The following is an 18,914-nucleotide window of genomic DNA, read 5'->3' as shown; positions in this document are numbered from 1 at the left end:
TCTTTATTTCCGTTAAGGTATTTTAATTGCACTTAATTTTTTTGTAATATATACCTTCCATTAATTCAATTATGATCATTCAAAAATCATGACTCTAATACCATTGTAAGCACAATAGTGTATAAGTCAAGAAATTTTACAAGAAATCGCGTTTATCATTGCAAATAGTATGGCATTTGAATTCGACCTTAATACGGTACCTATCTAATGAAGAATTTGAACAACAGACGGACTCACCCGACGAGGTTGTCAGTCAACCAATTTTCGAGAATATGAAAAACATACTAGCTTTGATGAGGTATGATAATAAACTGACTTAATTTTTTTTTGTACTTTTATGTGCATTTATAATTATATTGTACTAACTAAATTCATACGTTCATATACATAACATCCATAATTACATACAACTAACATCTAAAAATTAAATTTATGTTTATTAGATATTACATCCATATACATATCATTTTTTAATTAGTTATTGCATAAGTAACTATAAAGTTAACACATATGTTTTTAAATTTTATCATAATTGAATTTAAAAAAAATATCAAATTCTTAAATTAAAAATTGATAAATTTACTCATAACATCCATAGATTCATACACATAACATCCATTATTTCATGTTAATAACATCCATAATTTGTACTCATAATATTCATAATTTCATACCTATATGATGTCTATAATTAATAAATTTTTATAATTAATATTATCGAATTTTAAACTATACGTTTTATTGTATTTTTCAAATTATCTCATATGTGTACTAATAGGTCATAATTTTAATTATTTTAATATTTTTATTTAATATTCATATGTATGCTTATTTATTGATTTTAATATAATGAGTTAATAATTATTTTTAAAAATTTATTTTTTAATTTTTGTTTATATTTTATGTTTTATTTTTTAATAGTCTATGTGTAAAATATAAGTTGTATAGTTGAAGTTGTTAAAAATTTTTAATTTAATTTTTATAATTTTTGCAGAAAATTATTACATTTTAATGGATAATAATGTGATTGAGAGATGTTAGGGATTTGATTTGGGAGAAACTGAAATTGATTTTGGAAAGAACATTAATGACTCCAAACATGCAGCAAAATAGTAGGTGATAAGGAGGATAAGTGATAAGGAAGTGCATGTCACTTGCTTATCAAGAGAATGAGAATTTTTATGTGACATTTTTATATTGTAATTATTTTTTGGCTTCCTAGCATCACCCATGAATCAAATGCACTACAAGAAAAACACCTATTCAGGTACACTTGAAAAGTGTAGTAAAAAAATAATGCCTTAAGCTACGGCTACGCTTTTTGGGGGATGCCTATTCGGCCGTTACCTATTCTCAAAGGCTACGCTTTTGGTGTTTGGGAATAGGGTACGTTTTTCAAGTGATGCTGTTCAAGACCAAATGCTATGCTTTTTAGCTTCCATTTTTACCAGAATAGGCTACGCTTTTCAACGCTACTGCATCACCTATAAAGCGTAGCCACATTGTATACCATGGCTATATTTTATAAGTGTAGCCTTAGGTCCCTCATTTTTTTTGTATACTATAGCTACTGTATATAAGTGTAGCCTTAGGTCTCCTTTTTTTTTTTTGTATACTATAGCTACTGTATATAAGTGTAGCCTTACAACACCTCTTACAAGGACATTGAATTTATCGTCCGTCCGGTTCTCCCTCGGAGTATGCAAAGTATAAAAAACTAATAACACCATTGATATACTCTTCGCTATACCTCGGTAGATCCATCCAATCCTTTGGCATATCACAAAATCTAATTGATAATTATTAAATTTTTTAGGAGAAAAATTTACAAGGAATCGCAAAGTGAAGATAACAAGAATAGAGGAGGAAGGGTGTTATTCGCTATAAAGGAAATGGGCAATAAAAAGGACTTTCAAAGCCTTGTAATTAGGTTGGGAAATAGTTCCTAGTCTTAGAAGTAATTCTATAGAAACCCATTGAGGTAAAACAAATAAAGAAAAACATAGAATTTATAGTACAAATATAATAAGTTAAATTGCAATTTCAAAACTAACAAAACTCAGAAAACTTGAAATTGTTGAGTTTAGAAAAACATGAAATATGATGATGATCAAACATTATTAAAAATTATTAATTATAAAGTTATTAATTTGTTTTTTTATTTCAATTGGTTGTTTAATAATTTTGTTGAGTGTGCATATTTTTGTGGGCCAAAAGTCACATAAGCCTAATTTGATGAGAAAATATTTAACCTTGGTGCAAAAATAATTTCAAGCAAAGTGGCTGAATTATTTTTTGCATAAGCAAATGCTTATTGGGCCAGAAAACTAATATGAAGCCCAAAACAAATTTCTTTTGATCCAACAAATTTGTTGGTATGAAATTGAAGAAGAAATAAAGGAATTGGAGCATGCTTCATTTGGTTACCTACTCCCCTTGTGGAATGGAATTCAAAATTAAATTGGTTTAATTTCTTGCCTTGGTAACTGAAAGAAAATTTAAATTGATTTGATGGCAATCAATGCTACACACATTACTATATGCATAGAAAAATGGAAGTGGGATTTAATTTGTTTTAATTTCATTCATTGCATCCAAAGCTTTTTCTCTCTTCTCTCTCCTTTCTCTCTTTGCATACGGTCATGTCATACAGGAAGGAAGAAAGAAGAAGTTATCAGAAAAATTACAGAGAAGCTAAGAAGAAGAAAAAAGGCTAGGATAATGGCTTTAGCAAAAGGAAGATCCGAAACTTGGCGTGGCTAAGATTTTTGCCACTAAAGGCAAGATGTAAAGAAGAAGCTTCAAGATTTCCACACCAAGAATAGAAGCAATCGGCGTCGGTTAGAGAAAAAGATCTCAGTGGTAAAGCTCGTTTCTATTTTTGTTCATCCAAGACATAAGGTAGCTACTGGAGCTACGTGGAGAAAGAAGCAAATATGGAAAGGAAGGAGCTGTCAAGGATCAAAGATTCATCAAGGGTCTGAATTCATTCTTGGGGACAAAGTCAAGATGAAAGGCTCAGATTGATGAAGCTTGATGAGAAAGGATGAGAGAGAGGTACATGCATGTTGATTTGCTTTTGGTTTTTCCTCTCTCTTCTCTCTGTCTGAATCGGCTATGTGTTGGAGAAGATGTTGGTGGCTTGGTTAAACCGGTTTCAACCTTGGAAGCTTCCCCTTCTATAATAAGGGTGAACGGCCAAGGGTTGAGGCAAGGAGAGAAAGCACAGAGTTCTCATAGCTACCCTAAGCTAACAGAGTTCTTCTCCTTCAATGAGTTTTATTTTGTATTCTTTTCTTTAGTTTTGTCTGTCTGAGTCTCATGGTGAAAAAGGCAAACAGAGTGAGGTTTGTAAGAAAAAGCCAGTGAGAGAAAAAGGCAAAGAGAGAAAAATTAAAGAAAAATCTATAGATGTTTAAGAGTTCCTTTGTACATCTGTGTTGTGTTTCATGATCCTGTGTGAATTCCCTTGCAAGTTGGGTTAGCACTTTTCGGTTGAAAGCTTGGTAGGTGACCAAGTCAAGTTCAGTTTTGGGGATAGATTCTGGACTTGTCCCGGATAGGAATGGGTAGTTCCTAGGGAAGAATTGGTGTAGTAATCTGTTGATTATAGTGAAATTCCGTCACTGTTGTGATGGAGACTGGACGTAGGCTGCATTGCCCTTAGCAGCTGAACCAGGATACTTCTGGGTGTGATTCTCTCTTTCTCTTCTACTCCATTTCTGATTCTGTTGCATAGGAGACAAAATTGAAAAATATTTCTTAACTGGTTACGAGACAAAAAGAAAATGTCTCTTGACTAGTTACGAGACAAAAACAGAAATATCTCTTGAAGCTATCTTAAAAGGCAGAAAGCTATACATTGCAAAAAGGGGCTAAGATTCAACCCCTCCCCCTTCTCTTAGCCACTGATTACTATCAAAGAATTAAAGTATGCATTGTACCTTGCCATGACACGATCAATGTTTTGACAAAATCTGCTTGGAAGACCTTAACCAAAAACTTCCGCCTTCAATTTTGGTCAATGCAAACAAAAAACAAAGTCAACTTTCTAATAATATTTTTGCAACCATTCATAATAAACTCAAACGCAAATTATAGTAATATTTTTGCAATCCTGCAGTTGCTATATAAAATTTTAGGAGGGAGTTTTTTAAAATAAAAATATAAATATTTAATCAACAAATTTTATTATTAGATTTAAGTAAAAGCATTTTGCAGGTGAATAGTTAGTTAAAAATTAAAATTATTACTAGAAGCGTGAAGAGCAGCAGGGCAGGAAAAAAAAAGACAACCTAGAAGAAGGTGGAAATTAGGGTAGAACCGGATAGCACATGGCAAAAGAGCAGCAGGCAAAATCGAAGAAGGCAAAAGCTTGTTCCTTGGATAGAAACAGGGCAGATCAATTAAATAAGTGCAGTATCTAAAATAAACAAATGCAGATTAATTATTATACTTATTTATTTGTTGTTAACTTTGAAATCAAGGCTGCTAAATTCCCTTACCCAGATTTTAGAACAATATATGTTGGTTTGAATGAGGTTTGAAACAAAGGCTATTTATGCAAAATCATAAACTCACCCAGATTTATGAACTTGAAATAAATAAATCAAATTAGACATAATAAATAAATTAATAACAGTGACAAGCATAAAGAAATCCAGAATCAGTCTTATTCCTTTTTGTATGGATTAAGAGTGAAATCAATCAGCAACACTAAGCAGTAAAATGTGCACTCATACAAAGATTTTGGTCAATGGAGGCAACGTTGAGGTCTAAAATAGCATTAATTTCTTTCACTTTTTAATGTAGCACAGCACAAAGCAGAAACTAAAGAAAATACAACAAGTAATTTCACTCAGCAATCCCTTGATTTCTAACAAAGATTCTAACAATAGTTTTTCGTGGGCAGTATCTCTCTATAATAAATCCTTCAAGATTTGGTTCTCTCATGAAAATTCCAGAGTTTTAAAAGAAGTACATAAAGATCATAAAGAAGTACATCCAAGAGTACCTTAAGTTGTCGTATATCCAAGTAAGTTTCAAAGAAGTACATAAAGATCATAAACCCTGAAAATTGATTAGATGAGAAAAATAAATCAGGTATATCCTATATGTTTCTGACATGTAATATTACCACAGTCATACACAGATTAAAATCATTTTCAGATGGGGCACAAGACAACTCAAAGTTTCTTTCCAGTTCATTTTAATTTCATGTAATAGTAACTTGCAAAGTATAGTACAACACGAAATGGAAAATCCGAACTAACAATGAGTCTAACTCATTTATTGAACAAATTTTGGCATGGAACTGATAGGTAGAAACTATAATACCTGACTTCAAATTCTCATCCACGGCCCAATCGAGGGCTTTTTGAGCTGGTTTGGTCAAAGGAGGATGCTCGGGGCTAAAGAAATACAGGTCATATTTCCTAAGTAGCTCTACTGTTTCTTCCGGTACTTTGAAAAGAGAAATTTCATTGGCTCTCAACAATTTTGCAGCTTTACTTGTTCCTAAAAGAATACAAAAAAAAATTATGTTAGTGCTTATGAGTAGAAGAAAGGCACAGAGCTATAAATCAAGATGGAAGGACATTGCTTTCTGATCAGCGCTAAGATAGCACACACTTCAGGATTGCTGTTTAAGACTGAAGTTGGAAATCAAATTTTATTTAATTAGTATCCAATCCAAATTCTGACCTGACCTTCCCACGATCTACAACCATAAAATTTTATCATTACATTTCTATTTATTCAAAGAATATCATATTGCTCTTGCTTCAAACACTGCAACAAAACTCTACATCATTCTAACATCCTCGCACTTGGTTCTTGCACAAAATAACCAAATACCTTAAAACATAACTTCGATACAAGTAATTCCCAAAAAGGAAACATATGAAGCAAACTGTAATGCAATTGGATAAGTTCACTGCCAGTAGCATTAAGTAAGCTACAACTGAAATTTAAAAGACACAATTATGCATTCAATCAATGGATACTGCACAAGTCCAGTGGCTGAATCACAGCCTTCATGGAAAAACACAAATCAAGCATGGTATCACTATATATTACTAAAATTTCAAAAGGGATCCAATTACAACAAGTTAAGTAAATGGTACTGATTAGCACCTGACATGTTAAGTAAGTGAATAAGTGTGAGTATCAAAATTGTTTAAGGTGGAGTTAATGTCACAATTTATATATTACGTGCAAAGTTTTTATTTTACTTATTTATTTATTGTTAGCTTTTTATTTCTTTTTTTGCAATTTGCATTCTATTCTCTATTATCATAAAGTCAAATTTAAAAACTATATTTGGATCTACTAAGAGTAAGAAACCAAATTAGAAACAAAAAAATGATTCAAGAAAAATCTGATAATGCAGAAACAAGTGCTACTAAATTGTCAGAAAGCAAGTTGCGTGAGAACTTGAATAAACTGCAGGTAAAATATTTTGGTTTAACACAAAAAAATGCAGAACACAAAAAGAGAAGCATGTTCTTCATTTTTCACATTTTACTGTAAGGAAACTATTCTATTATTTATCAGAAGGTAGGATAAACATAAAAAATCACTAATCTAACAATACTCACTAATCTGTTAAACCACGCATCTTCATCAACAACAGCATGCATGTTATCAAATTACAATTCAAAAACCCATATTTCACAGATTAAAACTCCCAAATTAAAATCCCTAAAATCGGAACCCTAAACCTCTGAAATTTCAAAACCAAATAAAAATCAATACATACATATTCAACAATGTGAGCACAGAAAAGACGATGATGAGAAGAACGGCGAAGAAGAGCGATGGTTAGTGCAGCAACAGCGACGATCAACAGCGACGGTGACTGGCGGTGAGTGGTTACTGGGTGGTGACGGTTATAGCGATGACGATCAAACTGAAAGGAGAAGGACGATGAGAAGCGCAGAGATGACGATGCTAAGGGCGGCGCAGCTCGGTGTAGGAGGGCAAAGAGGAGCAACGGTCAGTGGCGATAGTGAGTGGTGAGTGGTGAGTGTGCGGCAATGTGGCGATAGTGAGTGCTGCGTGTGGTTCTTCACGATGGTGAGAGGGTTCCAAAAAGGGGATAAAGGCGCTGTGATTCACTAAGTGTTGTGAGTTTCAGAAAGGGGATAATAAGCTTTGGAGGGAACAAAAATTTCACTAAGTGTTGTGAGTTTGCTTTCGATCGGGAAAAAGAGGGAAAAGCGCTCATTAGGCATCACTTTTGAAGCGCACCCAAAACTTAACAAATAGGCTACCCTCAAAAAGCGCTCTCTTTGATACAAAAAGTGGACCCATAGATATCAACATACGGCTACGCTTTATAAGTGATTTCTATAATACCTAAGGCTACACTTTTTAAATGATGCCAGAATTGTATTTCCTTTTCTCTAAAAAAAAGGCAACACTGAGAAAAACATAGTCTATTCTATGAATAGTCTACGCTTTTCAAATGTAGCTTAAAAAAGTGTAGCTAAATGAGTATTTTTCTTGTAGTGATGATTAATTTGTAATATTCAAAAAGTTATAATTTTATTATTTTAATAATATTAAGTAAACTGTCTTTTCATATAGTACTCTTAATGTATCTTTATGATATTTGTTAAAAAGATTTAAAATTTTTGCATCACTAATAAAATTGAAAAAAGTTCAAGAATCAGTAAAATTTCTTATTTTTTATTAGTATTGTTAACTATTAATTTAATTTTTTTAATATAATAATTTAATGATATATTTCCGTCTATATTTTTAAACATTGTTGATTAACTGATGAACAAAAATAATAAATTATGTTAATTTTCTAATATTTCATAATAAAGATTTTTAGTGATTTTAGAGGTATGAATGAAGCTATATAAAAAATATCTATTCAAGCAAGAATGGAGATTTGTTTGATCATACATGATTGTAGGGATAAGCATCTGTTAATCCATATTCAATCTCTCAAGAATTGCATCGATGTCTTCTAATTGAGAGGTGGTAGAGATACTAAGAAAAGTAAAAATATCTGCAATTTGTTTAAGAATTTCGCTGGAAAGCCAATGGAGTATTTGTACAATGTGTACAATGGGCTATTTATTTGGCCTAATATAAGTTAAAAAATGAACATTCAGGATAAAATACTACTAATTTCTCAAACACAATTGACCCATACTATCCAGGCCAGAATAACTATCCGGGTACCAGGAATAATAAACATCGGATATCCTACTGAATCGAACATCCCTAAACCCCATTGTACACATTATACAGATACTCCATTGGCTCCCTATACTTCCTCTTTATTTAATCTTGGAGATATATTCCTATGCAATTAAGCCCTGTTTCTCTCAAGTGCTGTTCGGATCTGAACCTATTTGGGATGGCAACACTACCCGAACCCGCGGATACCCATCCCACCCCTACTCGCTCCCGCACCGGGGCGAATTTTTAGCGGGGCGAGTTCTTGGACGGGGCGAGGCGGGACCGGATTTAGGTACTATCCGTCCCAGTATATTTATAATATATAATATGTGTAATATATGTAAAATAATTGATAATATTGTATCATATTTAAAATTTTACTTTAATTTATGTTATGTATGTGACAATGGTTATATAAATTTTGAAATTTAATTTTATTTATTAGATTTTAATAATTATAGGGGTGGGGCGGGTACCTGCAGGGACAGGTTAGGGTTCAACCATTTACTACCCGCAGGTAGGAGTGGGGCAGGTTTTATGCGGGTTATTGTAAAGCGAAGCGGGGTCAAAAACCCGATCCTACCCGCCCCGTTGGCACCCCTAGAACTTATGTTCTTGATATCATAAAGTGATCTTGAAGAATATGCAGTGTGGTGTAAGATTTAAGTGAAAGCTTAGAGAGAAAGAACTATTTGATCATATATTAGTAAAGAAGGAAATGAAAATTGTGTTATTGACCATAGGAAAGTTTAGCCTTATAAAGAGCTTACATAGGTTACTCATAATATTAGAATGAAAACAGAATCAAACAGAATTACTAACAGAATTACCTAACCAGACCACGAAGACTAACTAACTGAATTTTTTAAAATTTTGAAATTTGAATTGGGGGATTTAAAATTTGAAATTTGATGTGAAATAATTGAATGAGAGTTTTTGAATTTGGATAATCTGTGGAGTAATTTTTATTATTTATCTTTATTGGGCTAAATAATAAGTTCATTGTACACATTGTCAAGATTTCTCACTATTTCCCTAACGGAATTCATACATATATTGTGTCACACGCAAGAATTTTAAATATTCTTTGAACATCAATATTTTAATAATTTTAACTGTTGATCTCGACTATAAAATTTTTTTATAATATATATTAATTAAAATTATTAAAATATCATTATTTTAGATATATTTAAAAAAAATTTCAAACTATAAGCCTTTACACGTTATATGTTAAAGTTGTTAGCTGCCAATTAGTTAAGATGGTTACTTAATTATACCTAACTTCTGACTTTGGTATAGTAATGTATAGGTGATGCATTCTTCTTTGATTTTTCTGCTTCTCCATAACCCATATATATAATATTTGGTGAAAATTTATTACATGCAAATGTGAAATTTATATTTGACATTCGATAGATAATTTGATCAATTTAATTAAATTATTATTTAATAACTTTTAATTATTAATTTCATATGAGTACCTATATGTAAATATATGTTTACCTTAATATTTTTATACCCATTTTTTGAACCATTTTTTGGCAGCTTTTACAAACCATGACAAAGAACTTTAATTTGCAATTTTAAACCATGTATAATGACAATTTCAAACCGCGGTCGTTTGCCGTGTGCCTAATATAATAGTTATTCTAACGGTTATATATAAAATTGCTGCCACTTCTATGCCGACAATTTATCTATTATCATTTTTTAAACCGTCGTGGGTGATATTTAATAGTAGTTTAAATTAAACTGTCATGACTTGACCGAAAAATCGCCGTCGCTTGCAATTTTTGTTGTAGTGTTTGTTGACTATATACTCCACTTTAAAATAGTGTAATAACAATGGGCTTATAAGTTATTAAAATTGAAATTTAATAGGCTTAACTCAACTTCATTCAAAATTAACTAATTTATGAAATGAGAGATATTTTATATTTTTGAATTATTTATAGACTTTATCTTTATGGTTATAGAATTTGTAATAGAAAAATGATCAAATATGATGAATAAAACATAATATATGAAAAGACTTTTTTTTTTGGTAAAAAGCCGGGCCTAAACCCAAAAGAAAACTACAAAATAGAAATAAATTGGGGTAAGGTTGTTCCTCTACAGTCATCATTTAGGATTAACCTAAGATTACAAGGAAGACTATCAATAAACTGACATCCTGATAGTGATTTTAAATTTTCTTTGGCCAGCCAATTCGTACATTTGTTGTCCTCTCTGTATATATTTTCTATTCTTAGTTCCCAATTCTTTTGCATCAAGTTTGCAATGCTTCTCACAAGAGGTTCAAGGTGGGAGTGCAACCCCTCTTTCTTGTTAAGTATAGTGACTACTGCTGTTGAATCTGACTCCATTATAATCCTTCTTAAGCCTAGATCCCAAGCAATTTTTAATCCATGATAGATACCCCACATTTCTGCCCAAAACGCCGAACAACATACTAGATTGGCCATAAAACCAGCCACCCATCTTCCTTGCTCATTCCTAATAACACCTCCGCATCCTCCTGCATTCGGATTTGTTGATGCTGCACTGTCCGTGTTAAGTTTTGTCCAATTTTCAGGTGGGTAACTCCACGCTACATGGACCTCTCTGTGCCTTCTTCCTTGAGGGGTTAGGCCAGATTTTTCAAAAGCTGTCTTAATAGTATGAGCATGGTTTAGAACTATAACATATTCATTGTGGGGTCTTTGGTATGGTGGTGAGAAGAGTTCTTTATTCTTCCATTTCCAAAGCCACCAACATGAAACAAGGAATTGAGTTTTTCAAGTTTCTTGGTTGGTGGCAATTCCGACATTCGTTGTGAGGTTCCAACGAAGCCAAGTATCAAAGGGAGCTCTAAAGAAAAAGTTGATATGAGTGTGATGTATGATTCTTACCCATAACCTGGATGCCGTTGGGCAATCTCGTAAAACATGTTGTATAGTTTCAGGCACTCCTTTACATCGATGGCAGCTAGAGTCCGAACCAAGGAAACACGCTCTCCTTTGTGCTGTGAGTAACTTTTGGTGGGTAGCCATCCAAGTGAAGCATTTAATCTTTTCGGGGCTTTGCCATTTTCACACACTGTTCCAAATCCAATCTTTAACCCCTGCATTGTTTTTCAGAGCCTTGTAGGCACTAGCCACTGAAAAATTTCCATCTTGAGTGAACTTCCATTTCTTCCTATCTTGTCCGAGGTTGTCTGTTGGGGGGAGGATAGCTTGAATTTTTCTAATGGTGTCCTCATCAAGGTATTGTCTAAAAAATGGAATGTTCCAGGAGTCTTCATTTAACTTTGCTTCATAAACTTTTATGTCTTGCAATATTTCTTCAACCGGTCTGATGACATAATGGAGAAGAGGTTCATCCTTCTCTAGCCACGTATCCTTCCACAAGTGGGTTAATCTCCCATCCCCTAAAGACACGGTCAGGAACTACACAAAAAAGGAATGGATTTTAGCAAGGTCTTTCCATAATGAAGAATCTGCATTATTACATATAATTTGCTGAGTTAAATCACATTTCCTTCCATATTTATTGATGAGGATTCGGGCCTAAAGGAAATCTTGGTCTTGGTTAAGTCTCCAGAGAATCTTTATTAAGAAGGCTTTATTCATAGCATGGAGTGATTTAAAGCCCATGCCTCCCATACTTCTTGGTTTACACAGCAGTTTTCAGCTAATATGGTGCATTTTTCATTGCTCTCCTACCTCCCCCCAAATAAATTTACGTTGCAATTTTTCAATTTCATTGCATATGCCAGTGGGAATCACGGAATGCATCATATCATGATTAATGGAAGGGCTAATGACAGTTTGTTCTAGAGTCACACGTCCTGCTATAGATAGGCAATGAGCTTTCCAACCTTTAAGTTTGCTTTTGACTCTTTCAAGAGTGTTCTTGTACTTGTCCTTCTTCTTGCGACTATTAGTGAGCATAGCCCCGAGATATTTTTCCAATTCAGTAGCTTCATCAAAACCACTTAGGTTGGTGATAGCACTTCTAGTGGCAACATTCACATTCTTTGAGAAAAAAAAATAGATGTTTTCGATGCATTAACTTTTAATTCGGAAGCTAGACGAAAATCTCGCAGAGAGTCAAGGATAACCCCCATTTGGCTAGTGTCTGCCTTAGCAAAAAGGAGAAGGTCATCTGCAAAAAGGAGGTGGGAGATGAGAGGTCCGTTCCTTCCCGCTTTAATGGGTTTCCATATTTTCCGATTCACCTTTTCCTCAATGAGCTGTGATAATTTATCCATAGCAATGACAAAGAGGTAAGGAGATATCGGATCTCCTTGTCTAATCCCTCTCGTGGGTTGGAAGCCATCTGTTTTGCACTCGTTCTACATTAACTTGTAAGAGACTGAGGTTACTTCTGCCATGATGACATCCAACATGTGCTGCGGAATTCCAAATTCCCCAAGACATTTTCTATCATATGCTTTCTCAAAGTCAATCTTTACCACCATATAGCATTCTTTTTCGTTCATTTTTCTCATCTCATGAACCATTTCCTTAGCAATGATGATGTTGTCATGAATCATCCGTCCTTGAATGAAGCTAGATTGATTTGGTGCTATTCGGCTTGCCAAGGTGGGCTTAATCCTCTCTACAAGGATCTTTGAGAGGCATTTATATACCACATTGCAAAGGGCAATTGGCCTGAATTGTGTAATGTATTCTGGTTGATTGACTTTTGGAATCAAAGTGATTAAGGTCTGATTTACCTCTTGTATGCTTGCTGGTTCTTCCCAAAGATGTGTTATACAAGTGTAGACTGAGTCCTGGATGGTGTTCCAGTGTTTCTTATAAAACAAATCTGGAAATCCATCTTCTCCGAGAGCTTTTAAGGATCCCATACTGAAAACAGCCCTACGAATTTCCTCATGAGTAGGGACAGCTTGCATCACATCTCTGGGTCGGTTCTCCATCTAGGGAAAGGTATAAGTAGTTGGCAAGATAGTGCTTCCATATTCATCTTGACGAAAGAGATCTTTATAATAGTCCACAGCTAAGCTTTTCAACTCTTCCACATTATCAAACCATCTTCCATCAGCATTTTTAAGTTTAAGGATCCTATTTTTACCTCTTCTAATAAGAGTTTTTGTATGGAAGAACCGTGTATTCATATCTCCTTCTGTTGTCCACTGTTGTCTAGATTTTTGTAACCACATTATCTCCTCTTGTTCAAGAATAACTTCTAATTGTGCAGACAACTCTTCTTCAAGTTGGTCAAGGAAGGGTTTTTGCCATAATTATGTGCTCTTTGTATGCCGGATAGCCTATTCAGAATATCTTTTTTCCTTTTGAATATGTTTCCGAAGATCTTCTTATTCAACCTTTTTAAGCAAGTTGTCAAGTCTTTCAGAGCTTCAGGGAAAGGTTTGTCTTTTTTCCATTCATTAATCACAAATCTGTCAAAATATGGGCGAGTCTCCCACATTGCTTCAAAACGAAAGGGTTTGTTTCCTCTATCCAGACGATCAGGTATAAAACGCACAATCAGGGGATGATGATCAGAATGCACGCACGGTAAGACTTCAATTCTCGCATCTGGGAATAGAGTTCTTCATTCAACATTACCTAGTGCTCGATCAAGCCTTTTAAAAACTCTGTCAAGATCCCCTCTCACACCACCCTTCCAAGTGAATCGTTGTCCTACATAACCCAAGTCTAGAAGTCTGCAGTCATCAATCCACTTCTGGAATCTTCTGCAATTGTGGATATTACATAAACCACCTCCTCTCTTCTCTGTTTGATCAAAAATATCATTGAAGTCCCCCATAAGAATCCAGGGCTCCGCTAAATTATGTGCAATGTTCTGAATGCTATTCCACATTTGCTTCCTCTTTCGCTTTGGGGGCTTGCATATATTGCAATGAGAAAATATTTTCCAATTCCCATCCTATCAAAACTGAAATGCACCAGCTGCTCTTGCCGTTCTATAATGTTAATATTTAATTTAGGGTCGTCCCATAGCACCGAAATTTCACCCATAAAACCAATAGCTTCTTCAACAAAAGAATTCATAAAGCCCAACTCCCTGATCACTCCTTGCGCCTTATTTCCACTACAGCGGGTTTCAAAGAGAAGAGTTATATCTGACTTGTAATCTTTTTTGTACTCTTTCAGGGTTCAAATGGTAGCCTTATTCGCTATCCCTCTAGTATTCCAAGCAAAAACAATTATTGTCATATAGAAGGGGAAGAAGAGGAAATACCAGGCCCCGAGGCCTTACGCAAGTTGCATATCTTCCCCTTGTGGGGATTGGTCATTTGTATCACAAAAGGTCTCATCAATGATTTCCAATATATGAAAAGACTTTGTTAGATAGACAATGACTTTTGTGAACAATGAGTTCTAAAATTGGCCCAATAAAGTAAAAATACACTATACCCCAAATTACCCACCTAAATCTTAATATTAGGATAACCATCTGCATACCTAGTGAATTAAACATTTGATATATCTATTGTTTACATTATTTAGTATTTTCATTGTCTACTTATACTTTTCTTATATAAAATCACTCTTTTAATTTTTTCACTCTAGGGATAATTTATATTAATTAAGGTTGATGATGAATAATGGGAATCAAGCAGAGATCATTTCTTCTTCTTATAGTGATCCCAAACAACTCACTCATATCAAGTTCTTCATTCTTGATTCCATTGGGAAGCTTCCAATCAAAATGATAAAGCAATTGAGCAAGTGGCAACTCCATGTTTGGTGTAGCAAATGCAATCCCGGGACACATTCTTCTTCCACCACCAAATGAAATAAATTCAAAGTTTGTGCCTCTATTATCAATTGAATAATTATCAACAAACCTCTCTGGCTTAAATTCCATGGCATCAACCCAATACCTTGGATCTCTTCCAATTGCCCAAGCATTGATAATAATTCTAGAAATGGCTGGAATTTGATACCCTTTGATTTGGCATGGTTCTTTGTTCTCTCTAGGAACTAACAATGGTAGAGATGGATGTAACCTTAAGGTTTCTTTGATGATAGACTTAAGGTATGTCAATTGGTGCAATTCTGATTCATCCACATACCCTTTGCTACCATAAACTCTTCTAACTTCAGCTTGTGCAGCTTCCATCACTTTTGGTTTCTTTATCATTTCAGCCATTGCCCATTCCACAACTGCTGAGGATGTTTCTCCACCACCAGCAAATATATCCTGCAAATGAATTAATTATAATAAAGGTTTTGCTAACAAACATGTTAAGGAATTAATAATCTTATTAGTATAAAGAAAAAATTATAAAAAATTAAATAGTCAAAACTTTTGATGCATTTAAATTGTAATATATATAAAGTTTTATCAGAAAAGAGCTAATTAATCCCAAATAAATGATATGTTAGTAATTTCTGTTGATCTTTTATAAAAAAATTGTATATATGTAATGTTGAAAAAAACATAAATATTTAATAATGAATTTTTATTAAAAAATCAACTCTTTGATATTTCTCTTGTATCTCGTCAACGAAGCTACAAAAAATTTCAACAATATTATTGTATCCACGTTAAAATAAAACTAAATACGAACCACAACTTTTCACAATTAAGTCTAAAGTTTTATGATCACTCTTATATTGTAAAAATTTAAGAAAATAAATACCGGCAAAATTTTCTGAACACGTGGCTTGTTTAGGTTCACAAAAAACAATTAAATTGATAATAATTGTCTTGATTAGACTAACCTGAATGACTGCTTTAATGTTATCATCAGTTAAGGGATATTCAGAATCTTTTTGTTGAAATTTGAGAAGAACATCAACTAAATCTTCCCTGCCTTCTTCTTCTTTACATTTGCCACCTTTTTTATTTCTATGATCATCTATGATGTCTTGTAATATCTTATCAGTCTTTATATACAGTTCTTCAAGCTTAGACTTGTCTCTACTCATCATTTCAAGCACTACTCTAATTGAAGGATACAGATCAGCAATACAATTTTTTCCTGCTATTTGCAATGCTTCTTCAAAAGATGATATAAAAACTTCCTGGTAACTATATTTTTTACCTATATTGTCAAATAAAAAACATACAATTATTAAATAATAAATATGATAAAGTTATATGTAATGAGATGTAAAATCCTGATAGAATTATCATAGTAAAAATTAATTATTATATTAAAAGAGTCTAAAATCTTACAACATTATTTATTTGTTAGTTTTTAGAGTAAAGTATATTTTTTTTTTTAAAATTTGACAAAAATTTTAAAAATATTATTAAATTTTATTTTTTTTAATTTTGTCCTAAAAAATTTTTATTTGCATCAAATATATTTTTTATGGTTAATTTTTCAAAAATTTAAAACTAATTCAACAATAATTTCTTAAGAACAACCCTCAACACAAACAAATCAAGCATCATTTTTATGCATTATTGTTAGATTGGTCTTAAATTTTTTGAAAATTTAGCCGTTTAGGATATATTTGATACAAATCGAAAACTTTTAGAATAAAATTAAAACAAAATAAAATTTAAAAATATTTTTAAAACATTTGTCAAATTTCAAAAACAAAAAATATATTTTACCCTAATTTTTAATATAAGACTTTTTTTTTAATATTCCTCTTATGAGACTCCTAACATGTATAGTATATTTTTAAGATTCAATATTTAAAAAATATTAAAAAATTATCACCACAAAAATTAACTATTATGATGAAAGAATCTAAGATCTTATAAATTTATTTTTAATATATAGTGGCTTCCCTAGGATTTTTTTTACCATGATATTCTTGACAATACACTAATAATAATAATAATAATAATAATAATAATAATAATAACAATAAATGTAAAAAAAAAAAAAAAGTATTTGCGCTGTGAATAAATTTCTTTTTACCAAATACTATTCTAGCCGAGATTCCATAGGTCATTGATAAAATCTTTTGAGAGAGATTAAAAATGGAGCCTTCACTTTGAGATATTGTTTTGACCAACTCTGAAACCTCTGCTTCTCTTATGCGCCTAAAAGATTGAACACACTTTACTGTAAATAACTCCATGGTGCATATCTTTCGTACATGCCTCAAATACTCTCCATAGGGGCCAAAAGCAATGGCTTTTCGATTGTAATTCATGACTCTTGCAAAGAGAACGTTTGGCCTATCACAAAAGTTGAGATCTTGAGTCTTCATAATCTCTTGTGCCATTTCAGGTGATGTAACTATTATGTGGGACACTTCTCCTAGTTTAAGGTGCATTAAGGGTCCATATTTGGATGCTAAGTTTCTTAGGCATTCATGGGGCATTGATCCTACAAGGTTGTGCATGTTTCCTATTATGGGTAGTTTTTTTGGTCCTGGGGGTAAATTGGTAATATCCTTCGAAGAACTAAATTTCTTAATGGCTATTTTCAATAGCATAAAGAGAAAGAGGAAGGTGGTGAAGATAGAGATAAGGTTTTGAAGATCCATGGTATGTGCTAGAGTAATGTATAGTTGAGGAAGAAGGAACTAATAGGAGAGAAAGATATACATAACTCAACTATATATATAATCCTTTTTTTTTGGTGAAATAAAAAATATAGATTTATTTAGAAAATAAAATAAATACAATATTGCAATTTTAAGACAAACTTTGTATTTTTTTAATAAAATAAAAAAAATTGTGAACATAAATAAAAGCAAATATGATTTTAATTTAATTTCTATTTTATCATCAAATAAATAATATTATTATGAAAAACAATTAGTAGTCACAGATTATTATTTAAATATAAGGTACAGAAAATAATATGTGGCGAGCCTAAGTCAGATAAAGTGGACAAATTAAGGATGATCACTACTCATTGATATTTCTGATTTCCTCATCGAAAGAATATGCGCTTGTCTGCTTGAAATGGTATAAACCAAATTAATAATAAAAAAAAATAGCAACAATAATCTGAGGTCCATATAAAATTTGGAGTTTTCGAATATATAAATTTTATAGAGATATTCTGAAAAAATGCTTGATAAATCACTTCTTTTATTGCTACTTATTATCTTTTGTGTCAAAATAAAGTTGATTTTAGAATAATGTTATATATTTAATTTTTTTTATAAATTAATAAATTTAATTAAATTAAATAATAAAATTTAAAATAATATTAATTATAAAATTTAGATGTTATATATATAAAATTTAGAATAATATTATATATATTAGACTAATTTTATTAAATTTGATTAAAACAAATTTTAGATGTGTTATATTATTTTTTATTTTAATATATAAAATAAATAATTATTGTAGTCTTGCAATAAAAAAACTTCAGTCGTTGCATGAATGATTAGGAGTGGTAATGGGTAGGGTAGGGTAGGGTTTGGATCTAACTCTAATCCTATCCGCGGGTTGAGATTTTTATATAAACTCAACCCTACTCTATTTGCAGGTTGAAAATATCCCAACTCTAACCCTATCCGCTTTTAACCTGTGTGTATCCAACTCTACTTGCGGGTTACAAAAAATATACAACATTATTATATAACTTGATGATAATTTAAAATAGAACTGATTTTTATGTAAAAAAAAAAAAAATTAAATTATCAATTAATGATTTTCTTTTAGTGGTTAAGGATCTTTTGCATGTAGTGAGAGGTCTTTAATTCAACATCCACTTAAAATATATTTTTATATAAATATATAACATAAACATATATAGAGTGCGAGTTGATCGGATAGAATTGAGGCTCAACCCGCACCCTATCCGA

General features: G+C 32.2%; 1 protein-coding gene across 1 annotated transcript; it reads right to left on the bottom strand.

Moving 5' to 3' along the window:
• Positions 1 to 14,537: 14,537 nt before the first annotated feature.
• On the bottom strand, positions 14,538 to 17,695 carry LOC148550128 (cytochrome P450 71D10-like). Its single transcript, XM_088493761.1, has 3 exons — positions 17,063 to 17,695; positions 15,906 to 16,228; positions 14,538 to 15,381 (listed from the first exon to the last, which is right to left on the bottom strand). The coding sequence occupies exons 1-3, from the start codon at positions 17,634 to 17,636 to the stop codon at positions 14,764 to 14,766; spliced, it is 1,515 nt and encodes a 504-aa protein (XP_088349887.1). The 5' UTR covers positions 17,637 to 17,695; the 3' UTR covers positions 14,538 to 14,763.
• Positions 17,696 to 18,914: the final 1,219 nt, after the last annotated feature.

The sequence above is a fragment of the Arachis ipaensis genome, chromosome B7 (assembly GCF_059453495.1).
Source record: "Arachis ipaensis isolate K30076 ecotype BB chromosome B7, ASM5945349v1, whole genome shotgun sequence".
Lineage (NCBI taxonomy): Eukaryota > Viridiplantae > Streptophyta > Magnoliopsida > Fabales > Fabaceae > Arachis > Arachis ipaensis.
This window is presented reverse-complemented; position numbering and strand designations above follow the sequence as displayed.